This window comes from Macrobrachium nipponense, chromosome 19 (assembly GCF_015104395.2).
Source record: "Macrobrachium nipponense isolate FS-2020 chromosome 19, ASM1510439v2, whole genome shotgun sequence".
In the NCBI taxonomy this organism is placed as follows: domain Eukaryota; kingdom Metazoa; phylum Arthropoda; class Malacostraca; order Decapoda; family Palaemonidae; genus Macrobrachium; species Macrobrachium nipponense.
In genome coordinates this window covers 58,520,831-58,540,272 of record NC_061088.1, presented here as the reverse complement: position 1 = coordinate 58,540,272, position 19,442 = coordinate 58,520,831, and the positions used below count along the sequence as shown (strand labels likewise).

At 34.1% G+C, this 19,442-nt stretch overlaps 1 protein-coding gene across 3 annotated transcripts in view; it reads left to right on the top strand.

Annotated features, from left to right (window-relative positions):
• The window catches only part of LOC135217351 (WASH complex subunit 4-like), a 953,363-nt gene that overhangs the window by 185,663 nt on the left and 748,258 nt on the right, over positions 1-19,442 (top strand). For 2 of the 3 annotated variants that reach the window (XM_064253195.1, XM_064253186.1), the window contains one exon: positions 18,113-18,337. The exons of the other annotated variant lie outside the window; for it this stretch is intronic. In XM_064253195.1, the coding sequence (XP_064109265.1) occupies positions 18,113-18,337 (225 nt within the window). The remainder of the gene's footprint in view (positions 1-18,112; positions 18,338-19,442) is intronic. 3 annotated transcript variants of the gene reach the window in all.

The window sequence follows — 19,442 nt, the reverse complement described above, 5'->3', positions numbered from 1 at the left end:
ATAACAGCGGCACAAGATCAGGCCCTAAGAACCAGATATGTTCAAAGAACGATAGATGGAAATAACATCTCTCCCATATGTAGGAAGTGCAATACAAAAAATGAAACCATAAACCACATAGCAAGCGAATGCCGGGCACTTGCACAGAACCAGTACAAAAAGAGGCATGATTCAGTGGCAAAAGCCCTCCACTGGAGCCTGTGCAAGAAACATCAGCTACCTTGCAGTAATAAAGTGGTACGAGCACCAACCTGAGGGAGTGATAGAAAACGATCAGGCAAAGATCCTCTGGGACTATGGTATCAGAACAGAATAGGTATGCGTGCAAATGACCGACAGAAACATGACGTTGATTGACAAAGTCAAGAAGAAAGTATCACTCATTGATGTCGCAATACCATGGGACACCAGAGTTGTAGAGAGGAGGGAAAAAATGGATAAGTATCAAGATCTGAAAATAGAAATAAGAAGGATATGGGATATGCCAGTGGAAATCGTACCCATAATCATAGGAGCACTAGGCATGATCCCAAGATCCCTGAAAAGGAATCTAGAAAAACTAGAGGCTGAAGTAGCTCCAGGTCTCATGCAGAAGAGTGTGATCCTAGAAACGGCACACATAGTAAGAAAAGTTATGGACTCCTAAGGAGGCAGGATGCAACCCGGAACCCCCCACTATAAATACCACCCAGTCGAATTGGAGGACTGTGATAGAGCAAAAAAAAAAAAAAAAAAAAAATCAATTAATAAAATAATAATAATAATAACTGTAATTACAAAAATCATATGTGAAAGTATTTTACAAATACTACGATAATCTCTCTCTCTCTCTCTCTCTCTCTCTCTTAAAGCTATGTGTTTTTTGGATGATGATTTACTAATTTTCAAATATCAATATTAATGTAAACAGCTATAATATAAATTCATTAAAGAAAATACTAAAGTGAATTAGCAAGATTTTAGTTTATAAATAAAAAGAATTATGTAAGTATAAAAGAAAATGCATTTAACCCCATGTCTTGTTACGTAGCCAGCTTGGTTGGCTGGGTTCCAACTGTCAAATCCAGTGTTGCCATCTACGGATCATTGAAATTCTCTCTCTCTTTCTCTTTTGCTGATATGAGATAATTTCTATGGTACATGTGTATGTTAAATTAATATTTTCGCATAATAATAATAATAATAATAATAATAATAATAATAATAATAATAATAATATAACTAATCTCAAAATTCACATGTGATAGTATTTTAAAGAAGTACAATAATCTATCCATTTCACTCTTTTAAATAAGGACAACTCTCTCTCTTCTCATTCTCTCCCCCTCTCTCTTCTCGTCTCTCTCTCTCTCTCTCTCTCTCTCTCTCTACACGAGATACTAGCATGCGCTAGTGGTAACTCTCGCCCTCTGTTTGGGCTGGAAGTGTATATATAAGTATATCTTTAAGGACATTACTACTTTTATGTTAAAATAATAAGATACAGTACTATTTACAAATAATTTATTCGTTTAATGATTAACAGTAACATAACATTCTCTCTCTCTCTCTCTCTCACGTATGTTTATTTGTTTTGTAGTGTAAATAAATGATTTACTTTATAACTAATTTTCAAATATTATTAAGATTAATTAAAAATAGCGATTCCCAGTCTTTTTATCCACTTGGAGGAACATGGGCGGGGGAGTAAATGAGTTTGATATAAGAATTGGTGGAGGGGAGGAAGCGGAGTCTAGGAGTTATTCTCTCTCTCTCTCTCTCTTCTCTCTCCCTTCTCTTAATAACTCTCTCTCTCGTCTTCTCTCTTCATCTCTCTCTCTCTCTCTCTCTCTCTCTCTCTCTCTCTCTCCATTATTATTCTCTGTCTCAGAAATAATTCATAATTTCACTCTTGATGGTCAAATATATGATGTTGCCATTCATTGGTCTCTCTCTCTCTGTTATTTGCTGTAGGTATATATTTTTAATGGTAAAATGTTTAAGATGACTTTAAAATGATATTAATATATAACCTCAAAGATTAATGCAGTAATAGGTTAGTAATTTTAGGTATATGTGAAGTAGGATGTTATTAAAGGTATACATTTGGCATCTGAACTTTCAAGATAGGCAGTTATAAGCATTTTTAGTGGTGGTTTTAACTATTCGCGGGGGTGCCTGGTACACATCCCCCGCGAATACGGGGGGAACACTGTAGTATATACAGTGGACCCCCCGTATTCTCGTTCTCCAGATTCGCGGACTCACACATTCGCGTATTTCTCTCGGGAACGTTTCCCTGCATTATTCGCGGAAAATTCACGCATTCGCAGTATTGTTCTATGATAAATATCCACAAATTCCTGGTTTTTTTGATGAATTTCATCATAAAGCACTTTTTGTGATAAAACTATTAAAAAAACCATGTAGGAAAATTTTTAGTGGATTTTTCTTGAGTTTTAACTAACAAAATAGGCTGTTTTTAGCATTTTTATAGGGGTTCCAAACATTCGCGGATTCTAACTATTCACGGGGGGGTCTGGTACGCATCCCCCGCGAATACGGGGGGACCACTGTATATATATATGTGTATATATATATTTATATATATATATATAGATATATATATACTATATATATATATATATATATATATATACAGTAGTACCTCGAGATACGAAATTAATCTGTTCCGAGGCGCCTTTCGTATCATGAGGTTTTCGTATCTTGGACCACATTTTACATGTAAAATGGCTAATCCGTTCCAAGCCCTCCAAAAACACCCCAGTAAATTTCTTAATAAAGCTAAATTGACCTATAAACAATGAAATACTACAACAACTGGACCATTCAATACGTAACTTAATAATAAAAATGCAAAACCTGTAAATAAAGTGTATATTAGTGTACAAGAAATATTATTACTGTAATGTAAAATGTGGAAGCTTACCTTTCGAGTGAGGCTATCTCCGAAAGTGGCGGCAGAGGAGAAGGACAAACGGCAGATACGTACACTTAACTTTACGAAACATAAAAAATGTCAGAAAAACAAACTAAACTTTACAAAAGACATTAACAAAACTGTAACACTTAACTTTACAAAAAACTTAAAATGAAATTTTTGTCTTTTTTTGATTTTTACATTTCTTTTTACTTTTTTTATACTTTACTTAATTTCAATTCCTTCACCACCGAATGGATGCCAGTCCGTTTACGGAATTTTCGAACCACCCATGAGAAGCCTTGAACTCTTCGGCTTGGGCAATCAAATCGCCGAAAATAGCGCTGGCCTTATGGCAGATTGCCGTCTCGGTTTTCGTATCGCCATCAATTTCTTTGTCCTCGATCCGTACAAGAAGCAGCCTTTCCATTTCATTATGCACATGGCTCTTCTTGTTGGACAAAATAGTCACGCCCTTGGAAGGTGTAGCTGCTTTGATGGCTTCCTTCTGCTTAAGGATGGTGCCTATCGTCGACGGATTTCAGCTGTATTCCTTAGCGATCACACTCAACTGCAAGCCAGCTTCATACTTTTTTTATTATCTCCATCTTTGTCTCCATGGAAAGCATTCTCTTCTTTCTGTGAACTTCAGCAACTTTCTTGGGACCCATGACTATATGTACTGTACGTAATTAAGTTATGTATGTAGTACGTATACTAATTAGGTTCTCACAACACGATAAAGTAGCACAACGAAATCACTAACGAATTTACAATACTAAACTAAATCGTTGGACCAAACGAGTGCCACATGCGTACGATAAAGCTTCGGGTGCGAAGTGGCCGAGTGAAGGCAAGCCACCACGTAAGATGCATGATGGGAGGGATGCTGTCCAATAGGAGAGAAGGATCTCATGGCTTGGCTAGCATCAGGAACCAATGGGAGAGCAGGAGGATGGTGGCGAGTCTACTAGAACTAAGATGGCGGCGCGAGTTTCAAAATTGTTATTGGGCAAATCTCGGACTTTCAGAAACCTTTCGTATCTTGAAAACTTTTCGTATGTAGAGCAGTAAAATTTTTTGTGTCAGCTTTTGTATCTCGAGTTTTTCGTAAGTTGAGCCTTTCGTATCTCGAGGTACCACTGTGTATATATATATGATATATATATATATATATATATATATATATATATATATATATATATATATTATTATTATATATAATAGTATATATATATATATATATATCTATATATATATATATATAGATATATATATCTATATATCTATAGCTTATATATATATATATATATATATATAGCATGTAAGATTTTCGGCCCTGGTAAGCTCAAGGTTATTAATGAAGAGGACAGCGAGAAGACTGGAGATAATTTCTTCTTTTCATTTGCACCTACATTTCGGGAATCCTTTCTCATCTTCCAGGCTATAAATAGAATTAATTTTTACAATATTAAAAAGTATGCTAAAATAACTAACTTAATGATATATATATATATATATATATATATATATATATATATATATATATATATATATTATATATATATATATATATATATATATATATATATATATACATACACACACACACAGGCAGTCCCCTGGTTACGACAGGGGTTCTGTTCTTGAGGCGTTTCATTAGCCGAAAATTGTCGTAAGCTGGAACATCATCAAAAATCCTAAGAAAACCTTACTTTTAATGCTTTGGGTGCATTAAAAACTATGTAAACTGCATTCTTATTGCATTTTCCATCCCAAAAACCTTCAAATATTTATTATTTTGCATTTTTGGTGTCATATTTCTTCTGCCAGATGAGCGTCGTAGGCGTCGTAACCCTGGAAATAATTTCTGATGAATATAATTGAAAAGCGCCTTAACCTCGGAACGTCGTAAACCTAACCCGTCCTAAACCTGGGACTGCCTATATATATATATATATATATATATATATATATATATATATATATATATATATATATGAATAACTTGATCACGAAGTATATAAACGTGATGCTATGTATAAATAAAGTTTTTTTTGCCACGAAGGAAAAAATGAAAAGGCGAGATAGCCAAGTACTTTCGGTCCAAAAGTACTTGGCTATCTCGCTTTTTCATTTTTCCTTCCTGGCAAAAAACCTTTATTTATATATATATATATTATATATATATATATATATTATATATATATATATATATATATATATATACATACTATATATATATCATATACATATACATACATATATACATATATATAATATATGTCTATATATATATATATATCTATTATATATATATGATATATATATATATATATATATATTTATATATATATATCTATATATCATATATATATATATATATATATATATATATATATATATATATATATTATATATATATATATAATATATACATACATTATATACATATACATATACATATATAGATATATATATATATTATATTAATATATATAATATATATATATATATATATATATATATTTTATATCATTAATATATTTTATATATAATAAGATATATGTATAATTATATATATATAATATATTATATCTATATATAATATATATAATATTTATAATATTATATAATATATATATTATATATATAGATATATACTATATATTTATTATATAATTTATAGTATATAATATATATATATATATAGATATATATATATATATATTTTTTATATCATGTATCAAGTAGTACCTTGAGATACAAAATTAATCCGTTCCAAGGCGCCCTTCGTATCATGAGTTTTTCGTATCTTGGACCACATTTTACATGTAAAATGGCTAATTCATTCCAAGCCCTCCAAAATCACCCCAGTAAATTTCTTAATAAAGCTAAATTGACCTATAAACAATGAAATACTACAACAATTTGGACCATTCAATACCTAAATTAATAACAAAGTGCAAAATAACCTGTAAATAAAGTGTATTAGTGTACATGATATACAAGAAATACTGTACGTAAAATGTGGAAGCTTACCTTTCAAGTGAGGCTATCTCCCCAAAGTGGCGACAGAGGAGGAGGACAAACGGCAGATACGTACACTTAACTTTACGAAACACATAAAAAAATGTCAGAAAAACAAACTAAACTTTACAAAAGACATTAACAAAACTGTGACACTTAACTTAACAAAAAACTTAAAATCAAATTTATTTTGTCTTTTTTTTTATTTTTACATTTCTTTTTACTTTTTTATACTTTAAGTAATTTCAAATTCTTCACCACCGAATGGATGCCAGTCCGTTTACGGAATTTTTCGAACCACCCATGAGAAGCCTAGAACTCTGGGGTTGCTGTTGATGTCCCCTCTCCGCCATCGTCTTCGACTTGGGCAATCAAATCGCCGATAATAGCGCTGGCCTTTTGGCAGATTGCCGTCTCGGTTATCGTATCGCCATCAATTTCTTTGTCCTCAATCCATAAAAGAAGCAGCCTTTCCATTTCATTATGCACATGGCTCCTCTTGTTGGACAAAATAGTCACGCCCTTGGAAGGTGTAGCTGCTTTGATGGCTTCCTTCTGCTTAAAGATGGTGCCTATCGTCGACGGATTTTGGCCGTATTCCTTAGCGATCACACTCAACCTCAAGCCAGCTTCATACTTTTTTATTATCTCCATTTTTGTCTCCATAGAAAGCATTCTCTTCTTTTTTTGAACTTCAGCAACTTTCTTGGGACCCATGACTATACTGTACGTAATTAAGTTATGTAGTACGTATACTAATTAGGTTCTCACACAACACGATAAAGTAGCACAACGAAATCACTAACGAATTTACGTTACTAAACGAAATCGTCAGGAACCAATGGGAGAGCAGGAGGATGGTGGTGAGTCTACTAGTACTAAGATGGCGGCGCGCGGCACGAGTTTCAAAATTGTTATCCAGGCGAATCTCGGACTTTCAGAAACCTTTTGTATCTTGAAAACTTTTCGTATGTAGAGCCATTAAATTTTTCGCATTGGCTTTCGTATCTCGAGTTTTTCGTAAGTTGAGCCTTTCGTATCTCGAGTTACCACTGTATATATGTATGTGTGTATATGTATATATATATATATATATATATATATATATATATATATATATATATAATATATATATATATATATTTATTATATATTATATATTTATATATATATATATATATATATATATATATATATATATATATTATATATATATATATATTAATTAATATTTATTTGTCTTATTAAATGAAACCAATGAAATTGTAGATATATTATTCAGACACCACCCTACAAAATTACAGTCTTGATATATTCTATTTGAGATATGTGCCTCTCTGTATTGTGGCGCGAAACTGGCATTTGTGATATTAATTGTTGAAGTTTTTTGTTTGGATCTAACACTGTAACAACTTCAGCTATATTCTTCTTAATACATTTGCCATCAGAATGTGGGCGTTTAGTGCGAGCAATATTCCATGCAATAACAAAACTGGCTTCAGCCCTTGTACTGGCTTCCTTATGAACGTTGTCAACAGTGTCCGCTGGCTATTTAATAATGATTTTAGCACATTTAACTTTATCCTTAATTCTGATTTGGGTGGATATCATAGGAAAAATATTTATTTGTTTCTAATGGCACTTCAAGTTACTGGCTTTGTAATGACTTAATGACAAATTGTAGATAAGAGCACTACGATTTACCTCCTTTAACCCTTTGCTGCCGACTAGACGTATTTTACGTCTACATTTTTTGTCTCTCGTGTGCCGACTGGACGTATATTACGTCGACTTACAAAAGTTTTTTTAAAATTCGCGGAAAAATACTTATAGGCCTACCAGCCTAAAACTTTTGAATCACGCGCCATGGGGGATGCTGGGGGTTCATGGATCAAGGTGTTGTTTTGTTTACAATCATTACGCAGGCGCGCAAGCGCGAATTTCTTTCTTGCCGCACTAAAAAGTATCTGTGACACATCTCGGAAATTATTTCGTCACTTTGACATAATTTTTGTACCATTGTAAATTAGCCGTTACATGAAGTATTATATATGAAAATGTGTGTATTTTTATGTAGAATACAACAATAAAATACTCATGATTGTAGCTTTTATCAGTTTTGAAATATTTCCATATAAATAACGATAATTGCCAAAATTTCAACCTTCGGTCAACTTTGACTCTACCGAAATGGTCGAAAGACGCAATTGTAAGCTAAAACTCTTATATTTTAGTAATATTCAATCATTTACCTTAATTTTGCAACTAATTGGAAGTCTCTAGCACAATATTTTGATTTATGGTGAATTTATGAACAAACATTTTCCTTACGTCCGCGCGGTAACTCTTCCAAAAAAAATCATACATGTGATTGTGGTAATGTTTGCACCATTTTAAAATTAGCCGTTATATAAAGTTTTATATATGGAAATGTGTGCAATTTCATGCACATTACAACTAAAAACAACCCATGGTTGTAGCTTGTATCAGTTTTGAGATATTTTCATATAAATAACGATAATTGCCAAAATTTCAACCTTCGGTCAACTTTGACTCTACCGAAATGGTCGAAAAACGCAATTGTAAGCTAAAACGCTTATATTCTAGTAATATTCAAGCATTTACCTTCATTTTGCAACAAATTGGAAGTCTCTAGCACAATATTTCGATATATGGTGAATTTATGAAAAAAATAACATTTTCTTTACGTCCGCGCGGTAACTCTTCCGAAAAAATCATATGTGCGATTGTGGTAATGTTTGCACCATTTTAAATTAGCCGTTACATAAAGTTTTATATATGAAAATGTGCGCAATTTCATGTAGAATACAACTAAAAATAAATGAAGGTTGTAGCTTTTCTCATTTTTAAATAGGTTGTATTTTCTCATTTTTTAAATATTTGCATATAAATCAAGATAAATAGAAAAAAAACCACGTTTGGTCAACTTTGACTCTACCGAAATGGTCAAAAAACGCAATTGTAAGCTAAAACTCTTACAGTCTAGTAATATTCAGTCATTTATCTTCATCTTGAAACAAATTCGAAGTCTCTAGCAAAATATTTAGATTTATGGTGAATTTAAAAAAAAATCTTTCCTTCCCTCCGCGCTCGGATTCTCTGCCACAAATCTCTGAAATGCGTACGTCCCATTCTCGGAATATTTGCTCCGTTTCATATTAGGCATTTCATAGAGTTTTTATATATGAAAATGTGCGCAATTTCATGTAGAATAAAACTAAAAATATTTGAAGGTTGTAGCTTTTCTTATTTCCGAAATAATTGCATATAAATTATATATATATAAAAAAATTCGACATTCGGTCAACTTTAACTCGTCAGATATGGTCGAAAACTGCAATTGTAAGCTAATACTCTTACAGTATAGTAGTATTCAATCATTTGTCTTCATTTTGAAAGAAATTGGAAGTTTGTAGGACAATATTTAGATTTATGGTGAATTTTTGAAAAAAATATTTGTTTACATCCGTGCGTTACGAATTCATGCATTATTTTGTGATAATATTTTCTCTGTGTTGCTTTTATCGTTTTACAATGTGTTATATACCAAAATGATCGCAATTTAGTGTACATTACAACGAAAAAAAATTAACTTGTTACCTTTAACTGTTTTGCGCACAGCGCGATTTGAATACAATTATATATGAAATTTCGTTTTTGCGCTATCATATATCGCATTATTTATATATGATAATGATAATTTTTTTTCATTTCTGATGGTTGCATACTAAACTTCAGCCAATGACAAAAGAAGGAGCCAAAAATGAACTCTTAATCTTGAAAATTAAGCGTGCTGTGATTTTTTGAAAAAAATATTTTGTCCTCTTCCGCGCTCACTCTGAAACGTCTCCGGCACACGGGAGACAATTTTTTTTTTACCGCTTCGGCGTTTAAGGGTTAATGGTAAACGCAAAATCTTACTCCCACTCTGGCTTTAAATTTTGGTTTTCATCTTCATATTTTTGTTTTTTACTATTTGAAGCAGCCATCTTCCTTCACAAATTTGTTATTCAGTAGAAAACAACACTAACAGCTCACACAAGTTTTCAGACACTATGTCTGCATGGTTCAGCAACTTGAGATTTACTGCATTGAAATAAAAATCTAAATCAGCCATGCAGAGTAGGAGTTAAAGCTGTTTGTAAACAACCTTAAGCTGATCGTCTGGATGTTTACTATATCAGCATAATCGCCTCGTTCCATATGGACCAGACAGACAGACAGACTGCAAGACTGAATAGTCCCATGTCCCTCATAAAAGGGGTTAGTGATAAGATGACTTGTCAACTATCAGTAATTGAGTAGATGGTGTTGATGAGAGTGAGAGAGGGTAGTAGAAGGGAGATATAATTGGCTTATTGGGAAAGGGGGGGGTGGAATGTTGACCAGAAATTTGCTTAAGCTCTCTGTCCTCTTGAATATTTTACTGACCATAAAGATTAACCTTAAGTTCCACAGTGGGGTCTCAATTCATATCAAGTAAATTATTATAATGCTGGAATCTTTTCTTATCTACCTTTTTATAACTGTGATAAAAACAGGAGCTCAGCCAGCATATTTTTCAAGAGCCGCAAATTGAAGGTCAAAGCCTATAGATGTGTTAGTTCGCTGGGATGAATATGACCATGAAAATGAGGTGGAGCACAAGGATTTGAAATTACCTGCCCAAGAAAAGCTGAGAATTGGACTCCCAATCAAAATGTGATGGAAACCAGAAAATAAATAGTGGAGAGGAGTTATACTTGATTTTGAAGAACAGCAGTCCTGCGTTTGTGCCCCATTAGTCAAGATAAATACCTCAAACAAATATAATTCTGAGGATTCTGATATACCACTTATTACCATCAAAAAGAATCTTGAAAATGACAATTTTTCCATGGATATATTACTTAGTTCAGTGTGATTCAGTCAGTGATCCAGTTTATGTGCCGAGCTGCGACGACAGTTGCAAAAATCACAGGGTGATAATAATAGAGATTGTGATAAAGTGTGTGCAAAATACGAGAATGTCTTAGAAAAAGTAACTTTCTGATTTTGTTAGCATAACATAGCTGAACAGTTTGAAGATAATGGATTTGCAAAACAACAAAGTGAAATGTTGCCATGAAAAAGGATAACTTTTCATAAAAAGAAACTCTTCAAAAATTGTGCAAAGAAAATCGTAACTGTGGTTATGCATACTACATAAGTGTGCAAAGGAAAAGAAAGATACCAACAAGAAGCAGCCTGAAGCCACGATGCTTTTCAGAAAAAAATTGTGCAACGAAATAATAGATGAAAGAAATAACATTTAAAGGGAATGGTTATGTCAACATGTTAAGGCTACTTACAACAAAAATGGTAAAGAGAGGATATTGAGTCGAAAACCACATCATTCTTATATTTCTTACCAAAATTTGATGATTTTCTGTGTGTGTAGAATGATATTTTTAAACAATGATTATAAGTGAAAGACAGATTAGGACAGTAGTGAATAAACTGTCATCAGATGGAACTGTTCAAGAAGAGGGTTGTGGAGGCAGAAGGAAGAAATTATAAATAAAAAGATAAAAGACTTAAACTAAGGGTGATAGAGCACATTAACCCTTAAACACCTATTGGGTGTATTATATGTTGACTAAAATTGTCTGTCGGGTGCTAATCGGACGTACGGTACGTCGACTACAAAAAGTTTTTTTAAATATTTGCGGAAAAATAGTTATAGGCCTAGTTTGCAAAAAATTTGAAATCACGCGCCTTGAGGGATGCTGAAAGTTCACAGATCAACCTGTTGTTTTTTTTACAAGCGTTACCCAGGCGTGCATGCGCGAATTTCTTTCTTTCGCACAAAAACGCATCAGCGACACATCTCAGAAATTCTTTTGTCACTTGTCGTAATTTTGCACTGTTTTATATTAACCATTACATAGAGTTTTATATATGAAAATGTGTGCAATTTCATGTAGAATACAACAAAAAAAACCTATGATTATAGCTTTTATCAGTTATTAAATATTTTCATATAAATCACGATAAGTGCCAAAATTTCAAGCTTCGGTCAACTTTGACTCGACCGAAATGGTCGAAAAACGCAATTGTAAGCTAAAACTCTTACATTCTAGTAATATTCAATCCTTTACATTCATTTTGCAACAAATTGGAAGTCTCTAGCACAATATTTCGATTTATGGTGAATTTTTTAAAAAAAAATTTCCTTACGTCCGCACGGCAACTCTGCCGAAAATCTCAGAAATTCTTTTGTCAGTTTGTCGTAATGTTTGCACCGTTTTATATTAGTTGTTACATAAAGTTTTAAATATGAAAATGTGCGCAATTTCATATAGAATACAAAAAAAAAAACAACCCACGGTTGTAGCTTTTATCAGTTTTGAAATATTTTCATATTTATCACGATAAGTGCCAAAATTTCAACCTTCGGTCAACTTTAACTCGACCGAAATGGTAGAAAAACGCAATTGTAAGCTAAAACTCTTACATTCTAGCAATATTCAATCATTTACCTTCATTTTGCAACAAATTGGAAGTCACTAGCACAATATTTCAATTTATGGTGAATTTTTGAAAAACAATTTCCTTCCGCGCACGCAGTAACTGCCGAAAATTCAGAAATTCTTTCGTCAGTTTGTTGTAATGTTTGCACCATTTTATATTAGTTGTTACATAAAGTTTTATATATGACAATGTGCACAATTTCATGAAGGATACAACAAAAAATAACTCATGGTTGTAGCTTTTATCAGTTTAAAAATATTTCCACATAAATCACGATAAATAGAAAAAATTCGACCCCTGCTCAACATTAACTTGACCAAAATGGTTGAAAACTGCAATTGTAAGCTAAAACACTTACAGTCTAGTATTATTCAATCAATTACCTTCATTTTGCAACAAACAGGAAGTCTCTAGCACAATATTTCGATTTATGGTGAATTTAAAAAAAAAAACTTTTACGTCCACACGTTACGAATTCATGCATCATTTTGTGATAATATTTTCTCTGTGTTGCCTTGATCCTTTTACAATATGTTATATACTAAAATCATTGCAATTTAGTGTACAATACAACAGAAAAAAATTAACTCATTAGCTTTAACCGTTTTGCTCACAGCACAATTTGTATACAATTATATATGAAATTTATTTTGCGCTGTCATATATTCCAATATTTATATATGATAATGATATTTTTTTCATTTCTGATCGTTGCATACTAAACTTCAGGCAATGAAAAAAAAAGGAGCCAAAAATGAACTCTTAATCTTAAAAACTAAGCGTGCTGTGATTTTTTGAAAAAAAAAAATTTCCGTTTTGGCACTAACTCCCGAACGTCCCCGGCATACGAGAGACACTTTGTTAAATAGCGGTTCGGCGTTTAAGGGTTAATAGATTCCCAAGGATGGAGTCATTATTGTCGTAAAAGCTCCACCCAACAATATTTATATCCTGATTTGACAATCACCAAAGTGTATCAACTTTATACTGAAGATAACAGTGGAAATGAACTTAGCTTTTCTTTTTACAGAAAGATATTAAAATCTCAGAAGTTGAAATTTTATGTGCACAAAAAGGACCATTTTGGTGTGTTTGAAGCATTCTGGAAAGGAAATAAAGATGAGCGAGAGGAATTGAGATTTCGATATGAAAAACATAAAACAGAAAAAGATTTAGTCAGAAAAATAATGAAAACAATAAAGGAGAGGGCTAAGTGGAAAAATGAAAAACATGGAACAAATGAAATTGCTTCTTGCACCAGAAGCTGGGTAACAGAAGCAGACAAGAATTCAAAGTACGTATACTGATGTTAACTTCTTTTCTTATGGATGCGCCAGACAAGACAAGAATTCCATACTGCCAGCTATGCTGCTTAATTTTTGGGAGAATTCACTTTTAATAAGATGAATCGCTATGTACCTCTTTGAAACAGGTCATGGTCAATGTGAAGGAGACTCAGTGCATAGCAGTATTGAGAGGGCAATGAATGGGGCAGAAGATATTTTCACCCCATCAAAGTTGGCAATTGTTGACTGGAAGGATTATTCTCATCAACTTGGATTCTCCGAATAGGTCACCTGACGAGGACTTACCAGTCAATTGGGCAGAGATATTGCAATTGCATATGGATAATGAAAAGAAAAGAAAACTTTTTTACAAAGCCTCCTATTCTGCCCAGGATTTTCAAACAATATCACTGATAAACTCTGGAACCCCAGAAGAAACAGAAATTCAGAGTGCTAAGCAACCATAGCAGATTATCCAGGCTGTTAAATTATTGAGTGCTAAAATTAATGACCTTTTGAGCTTTTGTAGTGGAACAACTTCAGTTAGTAGCAATCCCAATCACAATTCATTTTACCGGGATTTGCCACAGTACTGAAAAAGCTTAGTAGTTATGTCTAGAACAGACATGCAATTTAATGCTTTCAGTGAAAATGAACTATTTCCAACAATATTGAAAGACTTTTACCCCCCAAAAAAACCTTTTTAATGTTTTAGATATATATACAACAAACAAATAAATGTGTGCATATATATCTTACCCTCTCATCCATTATTGTGTGTATTTATACGAAACGAAACAAAATTTCAACTTTAGATTCGGTGTGCGACGAATATCCATTATTTCAAATAACAATGGGTAATGGGTATGAGCACTGGACATACGTATGTATATGTGGATATATATTATGTATAAGCAAAATGAAGTGACAGGCAGTTGGATGTGAAAATAGTTCAACCGCAAGTGTTTGGTGTTTGATGCCCACACTAGACAAAAAATCAAAACGCACCTGGTTGCACCAGGGAGACTGCAGGCACGCAAATGACCTTAATAGCAAAAGATCAGGTCATTTGTGTGCCTGCGGTGTCCCTGGTGCGAGCAGGCATGGCAAGTTAAAGACATTATGAACTATATAGTATATACCAGTAGCCAATCTGTTATGTGACAGAAGTGCATAGCATACAGGAGGTGCCCGAGCTATGTAATGGGAATTCGCATGAGCACTGGACATATGTATAAGTGGATATATATTAAAAGCAAAATGAAGTGACAGGCAGTTGGATGTGAAAATAGGTCAACCTTGAGTGTTTGGTGTTTGAGATGTGCAAAGCAGCGAATTCCCTAGACGAAAAATCACAACATGCCCAGTTGCACCAAGGGAGACCGTGGGTGTGCAAATGACCTGAATAGGAAAAAATCAGGTGATCATGATGTCAGAAAAGGTTATGTGAGGTCACAAATATGTGTGCTAGATAGGACGTGTAGATGGGAAATGGAAAACGCACGTACATCGGAACAGAGAAGAAATTAGCATGTGCCCATTAGTAGGTGTAAGTGTATATGTCTGTTAGAGCAAATGAATGGAATGAAATCCCTAGTGTGGTGATTAATGGGAACTATACGTGGGACATCGAGTGTGAAACCAGGCTATAGGAGGTGCTTGGAGATCCATGGAGATAAGGTAAAGTAAGAGAGAAAAGACTTTGGAAAACTTTCGGGGAAGCGAGAAAAGATTTATGGGACATTTATCCATTGCACTTATTGATGCATTTCAGTGTTTGATAGTTATGGTTTCTTTATTTCAAGATGGATTATATGCCATTTATTCGATAAAGACTCCTGGATTTATTTGACAATGAGGATAAGTGGGGATAGTTCTATCCAACATGATTATGTAGAAGAGTAATAGTGTTTTAATGATTTTATGGGGATTTCTTTAATTCATTTGATTTCATTTTCATGTTAGCTATTTTGGGAAAATAAAGATTATATTTTTGTATAGCGAGAGTTTGAATTCGCCTAAGATTTAATGATTGATTTTCAGCTAGCTAAAGGGATGGCAGGCAATGGGAACATACAAAGGTAGATCAGATAGGAGTTCTCTCCTTTTAGTTAAATGGGGTCCTTCTAATACCTTTGATGAACATTATTAAGAAATCTTTATGAATTTAAGAAATTGTTTCAACACTGTTTAAAAGTGAACATCTTACTCTTGTCAACTACCAAAAATCAAAAGTTTACCAACTTCATAAAAAGATGGTTTGAAATGAGATAAATCTTTAAATGCGATTTACTCTAAACAAGAATTTTGCCTGATTCGATGTATTGTGGTAACGTCGATAATTTGCTCTGAATTTAATGCTCTTTCTTGGAACATACCTTACTAAAATACCCATCAGCATTTCATTTAGATGCTTCTTGGGATCAGAATCTGATACTATAGCATCTGAAATATTAGGTGCCTGACAAACTTCAATAATGTAGCCCCAATTGGCTTTAGATTTCAGCCAGACCATTTTTCCAGTGGTGGAATTATGAATATACTGATTAACAGATATGTTCATCTCAATGTGCAGTGATCAGAAGTGCCTATATAGTCACAGACCTCGGACTTGACAGTAGGTGCAACATCTGTGAATATGAGGTCTAATGTGTACCCAGAAATATGTGTTGGTTCCTCAGTTAGCTGGACAACTCAAGAGCTGACCAGCCATTTTGATCTGTGGAATTTGAATTAAGCTACTCCACAAATAATGAATGAAGCTTTTGATTCCTGTGACTGAGCCATACTAATCCTTTCCAAGAAACAGTCATACATTGAATCTTTAAATACGTACAGGCAGTCCCCGCTTATTGGCGGACTTGGTTAATGGTAATCCGGTTTTATCGCGCTAGACTTGGTGATTTATGGCGCCATAATGGGCCGAATTTTGGTTATTGGCACCATAAGGGGCCAATAATATAGTTATGCCACCATAACATACTTAACAGAGGTGGCATTAACCGAAACTCGGCTCCATAAATCGCCAAGTTTCAGTTAATGGCAGCCCCTGAAACAATTAAAATTAACAGCATAAAATTACCTAGTAGCAAAACTAATAAATAGACTCATAACAACAACAACATAAAAAAAAAAAGGTGTCATTAACAACACTATACATTACAGCCAGTCCCTGGTTATTGGCGATCCAGTTTTATGGGGCTTGTCTAGCGGCAAAAATTGGCAATTTTCATCGCCGACATACGCCAATTTCCGGTTATCGGTGCTGATAGAGTATTGGTTCCGATGCATATCTAACAGAGGTGTCATTAACCGGCTATCAGCGCCTTTCGGTTATATGCGATTTTTATTTATCATCAAGCATTTGGATGGAACCTTTGCTGATAACTGGGGACTGCCTGTATTTACAGAAATTACAATGAAATTATAGATCAACCTAACCATATGTCATTCAAAAACAATTGAAGCAACTGGTCAATAAGGTGGAGCCGACACCCCTTATAAGGCACATAAGAAATCCACCATGTTTGCCACAACAACTGGGGGAGAACAGTGTGGATGGATGTAGATAAAAAGCTCAGAAGGAATAGATTAGGTAAAGGTGAAGGCACTTTCCTGATAATCCACCAAGCAACTTTTGCTTTCTCATCAGCCTGTCCTACACACTTGCCAGAAAAATGGGAAAGTGAACAAAAAAGAGTAAAAATGCCTGACTGTACCCTCAAGCAAGGGAACTCAAGCTCAAGACCATGGAAGGTCACAGTGCAATGGCTATTGCACAGTCCAAGGTTAGAGAACAAGGTTTGTATTCTGAGTAACCTTCCCTCAGAATAGTTGCCTACTAAGGCTGAAGGGTTCCTTCCACCCTCTAGTTTGATTTCAGTGTCCTTCTCTAGGAGAGTTGCCTGCCAAGAATAAAAAGTGTCTTCTATTTATTTTTAAATATGTAACTAACTCTCCATTACGTAGACAGGATAATAAGTCTCCTATAATCCCCACATTTGAAGTGCACAGGACACTACCTGTCAACTGATGTTTGTACCTATAGGTCCCCAGGTTGAGGGTGGGAGAATTAGACTGATATGGACTGGTACTAATAGAAAAGGGGAGAACCTTTAAATTTTGCAGTCTTTGCTGGCATACAAAGTAAAGCAGTGTAATAGATTCAAGTACTAGTATTTAAAGAATGAATCTTAGATTAATTATTTATATTTTACCACAGTAGAATATTTTCATGTAATTTTGCTTAAATAATGATTTTTTTTGTATTAAAGTTAAATGACAGCCCTGGAAGAAAGGGACACATTTCATTCACCCTCTTTGAACTTTCTTATGTACCTTTTTTAAACCTATCCAATTTCAGGCTGTGTATGAACATTTAGGATCCCTCTTTGGTACTCTGATAACCCTGGATGAAGTAGTTTTGGGTAATTCATTCTTGCACGAGCATTGGGGTGCATATCGACGTCTTGTCCGTTCTGCTGGCTCTGATGAGCAGAGGTTTGGATATGATAGAGCCAGTTTAGCACCGCTGGAAAAAATGCTGAATGATATTGATAGCCTGGTTATGCAAGGATCAATGTTTATGGTAATGTGGTTTATCTTTATGTAATAGCTCTTTAGTAAGTTTTTAATGCATGATTATTCTTATGTGTATACTAGTATATAACAAGAATTTTATGTAAAATGCACTTAATGGATAGTAATTCATATATCAGTCCTCACATGCAAAAAGGGATTTTGACAAAGAAAAAATCTATTTCTGGGGGAAGACCTGTGTCACCCGGTGAAATGTCCCTATAGCACTCATTTCTAGGTATAAATAAATGCTAAATATACCAGAGAAAAAAAGCCATATGGAATGCTAGAGATATTACCTCCAGCTTGCTCACCCTCATAGGGTGTCTGTATAGCACAGGGGCGAGTGGAAACCACTATCACAGATGCTCTGCCAATTAGAAGTCTCCTCTCTCAAAATCCCCCTCTAGAGAGGTGCTGTTACGTCTACCTTCCGCTCGCTACTACTACCTCTGCCAGAAACCCTCATTCCTGAAATACACACCTAAGCTTGGGCCAGCTAAAGGGTGGGGAAAAGGAAAAAGAGAGGTATGGGTTCACTGGGTGACACAGGTCTTCCCCCAGAAATAGATTTTTCCTTTGTCAAAATCCCTTTTCTGGGCTTGACCTGTGTCGGCCGGTGAAATAGTAGCAGAGAATTGGCCATACAAGCTTGGAAAAGTAAACAAAAATTTATATGAAGGAAAAATAAAAATTTTCCTAAAATTATTGTTTTAATAACCAAGGTAAGGATAACAAATTATAAATGGTAAAAAGCACCTAATATGACCAAATCCATACTATCCTGGGAAAAAGCAACAGGTAATGAACATAAAAACAAATATAATGAACTATGTACATGTACAGGAGTGGGTTGATGAGCAATCCAGTCTGGAACAAAAGACAGAAAGGCAGGGATTACAAGTGAGGCAGGTATGTGAGAGTGAGTACCAAAAGATAATTAACAGCAAAATAATAAAATACAGATATAGAGTTACATAACTAGGCCGTATCAGGGGAGACAATGTTCCCTGCAGCCACTGCCGAATATTTAAGGGCCTCTAGATTTTTCAGATAGTGGCGTTTAAATACAGTCGGGGATTTCCAACCCATATATTTTTTAAGATCCTCAAAGT